The 12,124-nt window shown below is 32.9% G+C and overlaps 3 protein-coding genes across 3 annotated transcripts in view; 2 read left to right on the top strand and 1 right to left on the bottom strand.

Annotated features, from left to right (window-relative positions):
• Positions 1–1,955: 1,955 nt before the first annotated feature.
• On the bottom strand, positions 1,956–3,112 carry LOC108909443. Its single transcript, XM_018713781.2, has 2 exons — positions 2,992–3,112; positions 1,956–2,929 (listed from the first exon to the last, which is right to left on the bottom strand). The coding sequence occupies exons 1-2, from the start codon at positions 3,022–3,024 to the stop codon at positions 2,609–2,611; spliced, it is 354 nt and encodes a 117-aa protein (XP_018569297.1). The 5' UTR covers positions 3,025–3,112; the 3' UTR covers positions 1,956–2,608.
• Positions 3,113–3,469: 357 nt separating this feature from the next.
• LOC108909442 (N-lysine methyltransferase KMT5A-A-like) lies at positions 3,470–4,814 on the top strand. Its single transcript, XM_018713780.1, has 4 exons — positions 3,470–3,655; positions 3,767–3,954; positions 4,011–4,201; positions 4,330–4,814. Exons 1-4 carry the CDS (start codon positions 3,646–3,648, stop codon positions 4,538–4,540), a joined length of 600 nt encoding a protein of 199 aa, XP_018569296.1. The 5' UTR covers positions 3,470–3,645; the 3' UTR covers positions 4,541–4,814.
• A 2,187-nt stretch (positions 4,815–7,001) lies between these two features.
• The window catches only part of LOC108909439 (histone-lysine N-methyltransferase pr-set7-like), a 15,527-nt gene continuing 10,404 nt past the window's right edge, over positions 7,002–12,124 (top strand). The window contains exon 1 of the mRNA XM_018713778.2: positions 7,002–7,237. Coding sequence (XP_018569294.1) covers positions 7,228–7,237 — 10 coding nt within the window. The 5' untranslated portion in view covers positions 7,002–7,227. The remainder of the gene's footprint in view (positions 7,238–12,124) is intronic.

Below are 12,124 nucleotides of genomic sequence, written 5' to 3' on the forward strand. Positions count from 1 at the left end.
AAAATTCATAAAACTTTCTTTTGTAGTACGAGTATAAACAAAACACACCGTACATTAAAAATCGTAACCAGTTACGAAACTTTGTCGCCGAGCCATTTGAAAATATCAAAAATATAAAATTTAATAGGGATCTAGGCTTCTTCTTTGATCAATGGGTTTTTGACAGGGTCAAATTATCGCCTGATTACGTTTCCTCGCAGAAAATACGCATACATCTAATTAGAGTCTCAAATCAATTGACTTATTTTCCTAACATGCACAGATTTTTACATAGTCGATATATACAATTTTAATCTTATGCACAAGCAACTTCAAAAGGCAACATAAAACATATTAATTTATATGAATTTTCAAATATCCCATTTTTATGTCAAATGTGACATATTTACTGTTTAAAAAGGTTTTTTTATTGATATCTAATAAAAATAAATAAATAATACAAAAATAAAAAAATAATACTATCTTATTGATGAAATGTAAATGATCGATAAAGGCCAAGAAAAATACTACAATTAGAATTAAGTAAGTACATTTTGTTAGTAAATCTATGTATATACAGGGGTGTAACTTTAAGCGGTGGTCAGTTTTTTAAGGTTAATGCACAGCCGCCTTCATAAATTATTACAAGCGACTTGAACAGCATAACTGGTAATGTCAATTAAACATCTTCAAATCTTAACGTCATCAATATTAATGATGACAATGGACAAACCGTTACGTCTACGCTCGAGATAACACGATCGTCGATTGGTCCAACAAAATCTCGTGAAAAATTACACCAAACACCAGCACGTGAAACAGAATGTTGTGTTTTAATCTTGACTTACTATTTTAATTATTTTTAATTTAATTGCCAATGCAACGAAAATAAAATTAATGTAATATTGGTATGTGGATGCGAAATATTTCGATACGTACTTCTAAAGGTCAAAGGTATATGACTACCATTCAAAGTTACATCCTGTATAATAAATATAACATAAAATGATCCCAAAAGTTGTCTGCATTTTATCAAGCGAGTTTAAAATTTACATTATTGAAACTTTACTGATATTTCAGTGTAAATTAATTATCAAAACCAACAAAATTGATTTTAAATAAGATAAAAACGGCACTTTTCGTGTAAATTGACTCTTACATAGTGAAGATATTAATAAACCGAATTAGTTAACAAATTGACACACACATAATTATGTGCTATATACATATTACAACTTATATCACCGTGTCGACACAAACAGTCTCTCAGAAATTGTTGCGAGATAAGACAACTCTGCGTTACTGAAAAACTAATGCTATTTGAACAGAATATCCACACATCAAGATACTTAATTTGGAAAAAAAAAGGTCACACGTGTATTCAACACCTTTCCTCCATTTGATAGGTTTAAAGCAAATATTTTTAAAACAAATATTGTCTTATCTCTACAAACTGCAGATAAACTATCTTTACGTGCTATTAGTAAATTTATTGTATCACAAATAATTTTCTTTATTAAAACGCATGCAGCTATACGATGCACTAAATACTCTATCAAAATAAACTGTTACAAACATTCAACGCAATCGATTTTCTGTGTAAAAGACGCATGCTACTTTTCACACTTTCCAGACAAGAACGAATGAGAAAAAATTGACAAACCATTTTTCCTACTGCACTTTTTTTTTATTCTTGCATTCGTTCCTGTCTACGGCGAAGCCAGTTTCTAAAATATGACTACATTCAACGTGCACATACCGTGCAACTAAATATCTCAAAATTATTGTTATTTCAAAGTCGTGGATTGATTCCATTTTTATAAAGTATCGTAATCTTAACTTAATGAACAAATTAAATTAATTATATATTTTGAGAATTTTTTAAAATTGTAATTGTGTTGAAAAAACAAATTTTAAAGAATTTGTGTTGGAAATTTAATTTTAATTTTACATTAATAATATGTTTCAACTCAACTAACGAATTAAAAATAAAATTTTAAAAGTAAACTTGGCAAAAATGGACACCAGAAATTTAAATGAAAAACTTTATGAGTGGTTTGAGTTTTGAATTTAATAAGTTCTTCGCTAACTGATATTGGAGAAACAACTACTCTGCAGATTACAGTCCTGCCCAACATTTAATTATACCTGCAATATCTAGTAATAGCGACAATTAAGATATGACATACTTTGCGGGTTATATCGTTATATCTCACCTACATTCTCGACTTACTGCTTGATCATTGCAAATTTTTTAAATCTTATTTTAAAGAAACCCTTGCGACACTGAATATTATGAAAACAATCCCTTGTTTGTATATATATGTAGTCACAGATATACCTTTCACAATCTACATATATTGTTAGATCCGTAACGGATAATTAAAAAAAAATAATTCTCAAAATATATGAATAAAAATTTGATACCAACATGCGGCCGATCACAAACATCAATTCAAATTAATGAAATAGGCTACTTTGAATATTGTCGATGTAAGTGACGGGCGGCGTGTTTGTTTTCTGAAAATGATCCGCCATAAGCTGCTTCATAAGCAACTAAAATGGCAAGTCGGCCTGGATCTTCACAGGTTTCTTGCCGAAACGCTAAGCTGCGCAATAAAAGGTATACTTATTTCTCCTGTCCGCACTGCCTCACTCTATTACTTGGTTTGGACTGAGATATAGGCGCTTCGGGTAACTTCTCTTTCAACATGTTGAATTTGGCCTGCATGAGTTTGAGCTGCATATGGAGCGTGGAGCTGAGTTGTTTTTGGAGGTCCTGTACCTCCATAAGGTCTTTACGGAGATTCTGGTAATTCGTTTTTACCTCGCTCACCGACTTTAGTAAATTGTTAACCTCTATCTGTTCCCCGGTATCCGAGAAAATCTCGCTCTCTATGTTGCCCACCTGGAGGGCGAGGTTACCCATTTTCTGATCGGTTTCTTTCATCTGGAAGTTTTTTTTAAATTACACTTTGATATTCTAATATAAAAGCGGAAAATGTTACGTACCTTGTTCTCCAGGTCCTCGACGGCCTGTTCCATTTCAGGCTAATATGTTACGTTCACAACTTTTTTTTTAATAAAAAAATTTCATTATACCTAGTTCCTACAAAAATTAAAAGTGGGTCAATCAGCTGTCAAAGTCATTCTGGCTGAAGACCAATCAGAAAAATCATATAAACAGTACGGTGAGATAGTCTTCTATGCGAACTTTGAACTGTCTTTATTCTTTTCTGGTGAATGTTTGATTGGCTGTATTTATTCAAGAACTCGATATGTACCAATCACGTAGTAGGAAAAAGAGATGCCGACAGTCGTGATTAAACATATTTCCACATCACATAAGAGAAAAATAGACATATATGTCTTGAAAGGAATGAAAAGATCGTAAATCGAATTGCCGAATAACCGAATTGTCACCACAAAAACAAGAAATGGAAATAGTAAAAAAATCCATTTGTAAACGTAAACAAACAAGCCAAACGAGTAGAAGCTATGTTTGGTAGTGGTATAATCTCGTCTTAAAATGAATAAAGAAACATTTTGATTAATTATTTTGGTTCGGAAGAACCCTGTGTCGGAAATTCAGTTTAGTTTGTCAATATTTTATTTGTTTAAATTATTTGATATTCCGCTTCCGCCCAAATCTTTACTACGTCTAGGATGGTCAGAGGTAAGCATTAACCAGTGAGGGAAATTTTCAGTTAAATTATATAGCTTCGCCCTCGTTTGCGTAATATCCCATTAATTCACACTATGCCTTATTAAACTAATTAATTTTCAGCTCTATTTAAACAAAAGCCAAATAGAAGAAATACACTCCACAGAAAAACTTTGGAAAACCTCAACCACAAAGTAACAGAGTATTTTTCTGTAAGGAAGTCCGATAGAAGAACTAAACGGGAGCTACAAGAAGAAAAAAGGCTACTCTTAGAGTATGCTCTGAAGAAAGGCATAGAAGAGGGGCTGGAGGTTAGAAAAATACAAATTTGAGTGAGGTGTTTTTGTACAAGTAGTATTTCTTTTAGGTAAGATATATTAACGGAAAAGGCCGGGGAGTTTTTGCTTCAAAAAATTTCCTTAGAGGGGAATTTGTGGTGGAATATAGTGGCGAACTCATCGATGTGAATGAAGCAAGCAGACGAGAAAAGGTTTACGAAGAAGATGAAAGCACGGGGTGCTACATGTATTATTTCAAGCATAACGAGCAACAGTATTGGTAAGTCGGTTCTTGGAGTATTTTTTTTATTATTCTATTAAATATTAACAAACATGGGTATAAGCAGTGTATATATGTAATTTGTGAACATCACAAACGCTAAAAATAAATAAAAACATTTTTTTCAGTGTCGACGCGACCGCAGAATCCGGAAAGCTGGGTCGGCTGATCAATCACTCCCGCAATGGTAACCTCGTTACGAGAACCGTACTGGTGGACGGCAAACCGAGGCTGGCTCTGCTCGCTAGGGCCGATATAAGGGAGGGAGAGGAACTGCTGTACGATTACGGGGACAGGTCCAAGGAGGCCCTCGAGCACCATCCTTGGTTGGCATTGTAATGAACCTTTAGAACGGGTAGAATTTTAGGTGTTCTTGTGAAGGTACAATTTATTTGGCGACGGATAAGACGGTCGGGTTCATTGGAAGGGGGTGGCGCCCAGATCCCAAATGAATTGTTCCGGATGTCTCGCAAGGAATTCAGCAGTATTTGTTCTAGCGTTCACGGTGAATGTCGTAAAGTAAGAATTGTAGGATCTTATTAGACGAGTCGTATTTATATTGTTAATTTTTTACTTACGTAGGTGTTTTTTTATTAAAGGTAGTCTAATTCGATTTTGCTTCATTTCTCGCGTCCCCAGCACTAGAGGTTTTGTTCAAAAAATATATCCATGATTTCGACAAACTGGTATATCGCAAACTTCTGTGCACAAAGCGATCAGACGTAATCTACTACACCCGTTAAATTCTCCATAAAATAAAATAATAATTTTTTTAAGTCCGCCAACTGGTTAAAAAATTCTGTCACATTTTAATTAAAATGCTTCAATTGAGCTTTACTTACTGTCAATTAATGCTCTTGGTACACTCACACCGTGTACCAAATTTGGTTTTTCCAAGTTCAAGTACAACCGAGATTAATTTTTTTCGAAATTTTAAACCCCACTTTCAAAGTCTACAACTTCTCAGGGGTGCAGCTTGGCAGAGGTAAGTTGCGTTAAATCGCCATATTTTGGTTTCCCCTACAAGCCCTACTTTGTGTCGGTTCGTATGCGAAACACCCTGTATATTTTATTATTAGCTCTCATGTTTTTACTTTATCCTAAATATATTAACGCAATTCAAATAAATTCATAAAATTTTTCCCGACATTTTTCCTAAAAAATCGCATCAACTTAGGTCGGTTTATTTTCTCTTTATAAAACATTTGTTTGTCAATTGAATCTACCATGTGCTTCACAAAGACAAACGCATGTAGAAAATTCATAATTTTTTTTAGAGTGCAAAATTGTACTATATGTTAACTTGATCAACTTTATCGTATTTATCTTCACTAGGGAAGCTGCATTTTGTCTTTGATTCGAAGTATGACCCTACCTATTCGCTTCCAGATACTCTGTACTTCTTCCTTCATTTGTTTTTGATATTCAAATAAAGTTGGTAATTTTTATTTTTCATCCTTAGCGCGTCTCAGTGGCCGAGAGTGTAGCGTGGTTAGCGGAGGTTTAGCGAGAGAGATGTATAGGAGAGTATATGTTATCTCTCTCTAGCAGCATGCGATTGCATGTTGCTAGATGGAAACAGAAAATACAACCCTATACCCCTCTCTCTTTAAACTTCCGCTACACTCTCGGCCATTGGACGCTGCCAGCGCTACCTGCAGTAGAATATGCACTAAGCACAGCCAATATATAAGCTGTGCACTAAGTTTCCATTAGTTTTATTTTCATTATTTATTAATGCGTGGTTTATATTTCATTAGTGATGGAAATAATCGAATGAATTAAATAATCGAGAGGTTACCTTTCGAATTCATTTTATAATCGAATGATCATTCGAATGATATATAATCGAAAGTCCACTTCCAAAATTTCCGACCTATCCCAAAAATTATATGAGAAAAAAAACGANAAAAAAAAAAGCTCACGCACTTCAAAACCTAACCACTTTTTCGTTTTATTTCAAAAAAAAGGTTACGCAATTAGTGACTATTTGCAGTATGCACTAACATTTTGGGGTGCAACCGTAGGGTAATAATCACTCGAATGGTGGGAGTAAACATCTCGAGATATCTCGAGTGATCTCAATAATCGAGTACCACTCGATTTTTCACTCGAAATCTCTCATCACTACTCGGCCATTGGACGCTGGGAGCGCTACCTCCACTAGTATATGCACTAAGTTTCGATTAGTTTTATTTTCATTATTTATTAATGCGTGGTTCATATTTCATACACGTACTTCTAGTATGTGGGTTCATATAGGTAGTCGTGAATTTGCGAATATGGTTCTGATGGGCCAATTTAAATAAAAAGTAAACCAATCAGTATAATTGTAGCTGCTTTCCAATTGACAAGAGATACATACATACTTCGGAAGCGCTTCTCAGGAACACCAGATTAACTTTTTGCGTTCCAGTATTAAAGTGTGCCTATTTGTTTTCCAGTACCCCCCTCACGCACCATATTTTAATTATGATCTTAACAATAATAATAATAAAAATAATAATTAATTTAATTTATTTGTCCAGCAAAGAAACTTCCACTTACAGGACATACGTATAAAACATATATCAATTGAACTGATTATTAAAAACTGAAAATACAGTACAGTACTTGAAAATTATTTAAATATTTACGTGTTTCTCTCGGTGTGCCAATTGTAGAACAGGAGAAGAACATTTCAGGAGCTGTTCCCTGGCAATTGGAAAGCAGCTTATGTGAACCACATACCTGTCAAATCGCAAAATATAAAAAAGACAAACGAATGACAGCCACATGACAATTATAGCTTGCGGGAGAGGCGTCGTTTGGCATTTTCCAGTTTAGCAAAAAGCTGTTTGAATTCGTAAATTTTTTGTTTATGTAAGAAAATGTAACAAGGAAGGGTTCAAAAATTTGTTTAGGGTGATAAATGTTGGTGTCTTAATAGTGTTGCCTTTTAATTTTATTCTGTTACGGAGAATACCCGGAAATTTGCGCCAAGATCCTGTCTCCTGTACAATATATGGATGTGAATAACTGCAGAAATGGTTAGAGGTACGTAGCTATTTTGATAAATCCTGTTTTTAATCGTTTTCTGCAAATTTTAATTTGTTTTAAAATTCTGATTTTACTGCCAACCGCCATTTTGTCCGTACCGTAATTATTTGACGACATAACCTACAAAATATTTATTTTCATTCTCTTTAAATACAAAGGAAATCTGCCGTTTTATTATTATTATATTCATGTTTGGAAATTTTATTATAACACTTGCATTTTTGTTTCTTTAATAAAAAAGAATTAGATGTTTCATGAGACACATTACATTAGATGGAATTACCGACACATGGAGTACCCTTCAATTTCCTTTGATAATGCATACAAAAACACAAGACACACGCCACAATATTCCTTATTGAGATCTACGAAGGCTCGTTTCTTTATATTGATTGGCCGCGTGGCTGAGTCTTGACTTTTTTTTCTCAAAAGCAATCTCTTCATCCTCATCGCTGTCAATTTCGGGCTCCCCAGTGACAAAAGTCTGGGCGGATCTTTCTTCATTCTGTTTCGAATCAGACTCCTTCTGTTGGTTCTTCTCTTCGCTCGCTTCCTTTTCCAGCTTTGTGGGCACTTCGGATTGGACAGAAGACGCTTGAATCATCTTAGACGCCATCTTTTCTCTGATACACCTGCCGTCTTTATTAGGCAGGCAAACACATTCCTGAAATAAGTTTGGATTAAATAATAATAATTCTTCTAAGATACGATGTCTCTGGGAAATTTTTCTGGTTATTAATTTTTATCTATAAATTTTGTGTATTGAAAAGATAGTATTTACCTCTTGACTGGTCTTGGCACTGCTCGTTGAGCTGACCCTCTCCGATGATTTCTCCGAAGGTTTCTCCGAAGGTTTCTCCGATAGTCTCTCTGATGGTTTCTCTGACGTTTCTGTCTGTGCATCTTCGTCTACTGGACTGGCGACGGTGTCTTCTGTACTAGTTTTCTTATTGATCAGGGAATCTAGTTGGTTGCAGTCCTTTGCCACCATGGTCATCAGATCGCCTGAGTTCTCTTTCAACCTTTTGTACTTCTCTTCAATTTCCTCGATAGTCGCATCGTAATTCTGTTTTGCTTTCATGCGCTGGGCCATACTTTTGTTGATCTGCAATTTACCAGACATTTGATTGATAAAGTTAAGTACCTACTGTTCATAGGGACGGGGAGCGAAATATTTGAAATTACTTGTTTGCTACCAACAAGTTTAGTATACTACGGTAATAAGTAACCTACGAGACACAACTTGTACGTGAGTCTCTCCATTTCCACTTCCAATTTTTTCCGTTCATCTCTCTGCTTCTGAATGAGGAACATCAGTTCGTCCCTCTGCGTTCTCAGTTCTAATAGGCAGTGGCAGATCTTCTCGTTGTTCTCTTTCAGCTCTCTGCCGATTTCCTCTTCTGTGACATTTTTTTCCATTGTAAATTTTAGCACTGTATTTGAAATTACTTAAAAATCAGACTGTATATTTGTCATCACTGTCAATTTTATTAGTAAATGTCAATTTTGTCTCATACTTAAGTAGGACACCAGTTGAGATCTCAATAATAACAATTAAAACGGCAGATGGGGGCACTTCAAGTGGCTGCACTTACAACTGCAATATTTTTACGTAACTAATGGCATGTGAATAAGATAAAACATGAAAAGTTCTCTGACTTGTCTGTTAAGTAATAAACGTGAAAGAGTAACGGCAACAGCGCAATAGAGTATGAATAGGTGGAGGGACATTTAAATAAATGTTTCTATTCACAACTTATTAGTCATTAGAAATGGATTACATTCAACTTGTGTTTTTCAATTAATTTTGTTAAGTTACTGTTATAAACGACAGAATTGTTAATAAAAAAATAGAATAATATGCAGTATGCTGCAACACAATACTCTTTTGAAATAACAAATTATAAAAAAATAGTGTATACCGAGGGGCGATCCGCTAAGGAAAAAACGTACGAAGATTACAAAATTTATGAAATCTCTTGTAATGTATCTGCAGATTTCAATATCGATTAAAAAAAAATACAAATTTCATATAAATAATAAAGATTACAATATCTTTCAACCGATTACAAAACATTTCAGGAGATTTCAGAGTTATTTTAGTAGATTTCAATGATTATTTAAGATTTCAATAGGATTATTCGAAATTAAAAGAAGATTTCAAAATTTCTTAATAATATTTCAAGGAATACGGGAAGATTACAATAAGTTTTGAATGTCCATTTGAACAAAAATAATTGAATTAACTTCAACTGTCATTCATTTCATTCATTAACAGTAGTGCTTTGATTAAGAATTTCCAGTATCATTTTTACGCAAAAATTGTAACATTCTGATTAAGTTTTTGTTCGAATGAACGTTAAAAACTTTTTGTCATGACAAAAATGATAACGCCATTTTGAAAGTAGGTAAGTATATATTTTTATTGAAAGATAAAAATATAATAATCCAATAAACTAATAAAAATAAAAAAAAAAAAGTAACATAAAATAAACATTTTCCCAAAAAATAAATAATAAGAAATATTTTAAGCTTTTATTAACACTTGTATTTAATACTTTACCTGTATACAGTGTATTTAAAAAAGACGCGGCAATATTTAAGGGGGTGATTGCCCAGATCATTTTATAAAAAAAAGTTCCTATAAACATACGTCCGCAAACGCTTCGTTACCGATCTACAGAATGTTGAAATTTCATTAAAAAAACAGTAAAAATTAAATTTCTCCAAAACCTCTTGATATTATAATGAAATTTTAGGCCTGTCAATAGCTATGGCAGACGCGTACTTTGCAATACAAAACGATTTTTTAGTCTTACCAGTGACTAGCTATTTTTAATGAAAAAAATAGGACCCCGCTGGTTTTTCTAAAAATATAATTTTTTAATTCCTTGTTCAATTATGAAGAAGAAAGCTTTCCTCAGATTATACGCACCGTACGTCACACCGTTATTGAGTAAAAAAATAAAAAACATTTTATTGCGCACCTAAACCCAATGTTGTTTTAATTGAGAAATTTAAATTATTGAACAAAGAAATTCAAATTATCAAATTTGATTGATTTTTGAAATGTGGTACATACTGTTGTTTGTAGTAGGTAATAATAAGGGGCTGCGTTTTAGAGAAATTTAATTTTTACTGTTTTTTAATGAAATTTCACATTCTGTAGATCGGTAACGAAGCGTTTGCGGACCTATGTTTATAGGACTTTTTTTATAAACTGACCTGAGCAATCACTCCCTTAAATATTGCCGCGTCTTTTTTAAACACACTGTATACAAGTAAAGTATTAAATGCAAGTATTAATAAAAGCTTAATATATTTTTTATTTATTAGTTTTTGGGAAAATACTTACCTACTTTCAAAATAGCATTATCATTTTTGTCATGACAAAATGTTTTTAACGTTCATTCGAACAAAAAACTTAATCAGAATGTTACAATTTTTGCCCAAAAAATGCCTGATACTGGAAATTCTTAATCAAAGTACTACTGTTAATGAATGAAATGAATGACATTTGAAGTTAATTCAATTATTTTTGTTCAAATGGACATTCAAAACTTATTGTAATCTTCCCGTATTCCTTGAAACCTTATTAAGAAATTTTGAAATATTCTTTTAATTTCTAATAATCCTATTGAAATCTTAAGTAATCATTGAAATCTACTAAAATAACTCTGAAATCTCCTGAAATGTGTTGTAATCTTGATTATTTATATGAAATTTGTAATATTTTTTGAATTGATATTGAAATCTGCAGATACATTACAAGAGATTTCAGAAATTTTGTAATCTTCGTCTGTTTTTTCCTTGGCGGATTGCCCTTCGGAACACACCAATCGCACCATATAGGTTTCTGTCGAGGTTTCTGTGGCATTCTTTGGAAAATGAGGTAGGGGGGGGGCGTTGTATAACGACTACATCGACGAAATTCATTAGCTGATCACATAGATTACAGCGAGGATTACAGATAAGATTACTTAGATTACAGACAGATTAATAGATTACATATAAGATTACGTAGATTACATAAAGATTCCAGGGCAAATGTACGAAGATTACATCAGCGGATCGCCCCTCGGTGTATACCTTAATATATGGGGTGTCCCTGAAAAGGATGGACAACGCTTGACCACAGGTTCCTTGAATGAAAATAAGACTATTTAGCCTAACTTACCTATATACAAAAGTGCTACTGAGATATAGCCTTCTAAATATAGAACAGATAATCTAGTTTTTTCCAAATAATTTGAAAACTATTTTTCTTCGAAACTTCAAATTTGATACTTATTTTTTTATGTAAGGGCAAGGTAAATATAGAATTTGGAGAGAATACATATACAGGATGTTCTATTCCTAGTGCCTGTGCGCCACTGGCTATCCCGTAACTTTTTTGTGTATGCGCCAATGACGACAGAATTTAAATTTTTAAAAATAAGCATTCATTTAGAAAATTTTGATATCGTTTATGGATTTCGAGTAAATCTGGCATTTTTTATACATTAAATATAGGCAAAAATTCCGATTTGTAAAAAATAATTTATAACTGCACATTTTTAGTATTAGTATTATCAATCGATAAAATAAAAATCAACACTAATATTTTAAATAAATAGTATCAATTATTAATAATGTAAGAAAGTTAACATTAACATTTTAAATAAACCTAAATTGATATTTGTAATCACATTAAAATAATATTACAGTAAATGCACAAAGTTACTTCCTTGTTCTTAAACGCAAGCATTAGTTCTTCGAAAATGAAAATGAATTTTATCCAATAATTGTGCATTACCTCTCATAACACTAATTTCATGTTGTATTCTTTCCCATTATTCGTTTTCTGTATTTACTGAAAAGTTATAAACTGTGGTCCGCAACGCT

The sequence above is a fragment of the Anoplophora glabripennis genome, unplaced genomic scaffold (assembly GCF_000390285.2).
Source record: "Anoplophora glabripennis isolate ALB-LARVAE unplaced genomic scaffold, Agla_2.0 scaffold527, whole genome shotgun sequence".
Lineage (NCBI taxonomy): Eukaryota > Metazoa > Arthropoda > Insecta > Coleoptera > Cerambycidae > Anoplophora > Anoplophora glabripennis.

What these genes read in the sequence shown, in the direction of transcription:
- LOC108909443 (XM_018713781.2), bottom strand. Translation starts at nt 3,024, where the DNA reads ATGGAACAGGCCGTCGAGGACCTGGAGAACAAG. An exon ending in TCGAGGACCTGGAGAACAAG is followed by an intron (nt 2,930 to 2,991) that starts GTACGTAACATT and finishes AAAAACTTCCAG; the next exon opens with ATGAAAGAAACCGATCAGAA.
- LOC108909442 (XM_018713780.1), top strand. An exon ending in GCATAGAAGAGGGGCTGGAG is followed by an intron (nt 3,955 to 4,010) that starts GTTAGAAAAATA and finishes TATTTCTTTTAG; the next exon opens with GTAAGATATATTAACGGAAA. An exon ending in CATAACGAGCAACAGTATTG is followed by an intron (nt 4,202 to 4,329) that starts GTAAGTCGGTTC and finishes CATTTTTTTCAG; the next exon opens with TGTCGACGCGACCGCAGAAT.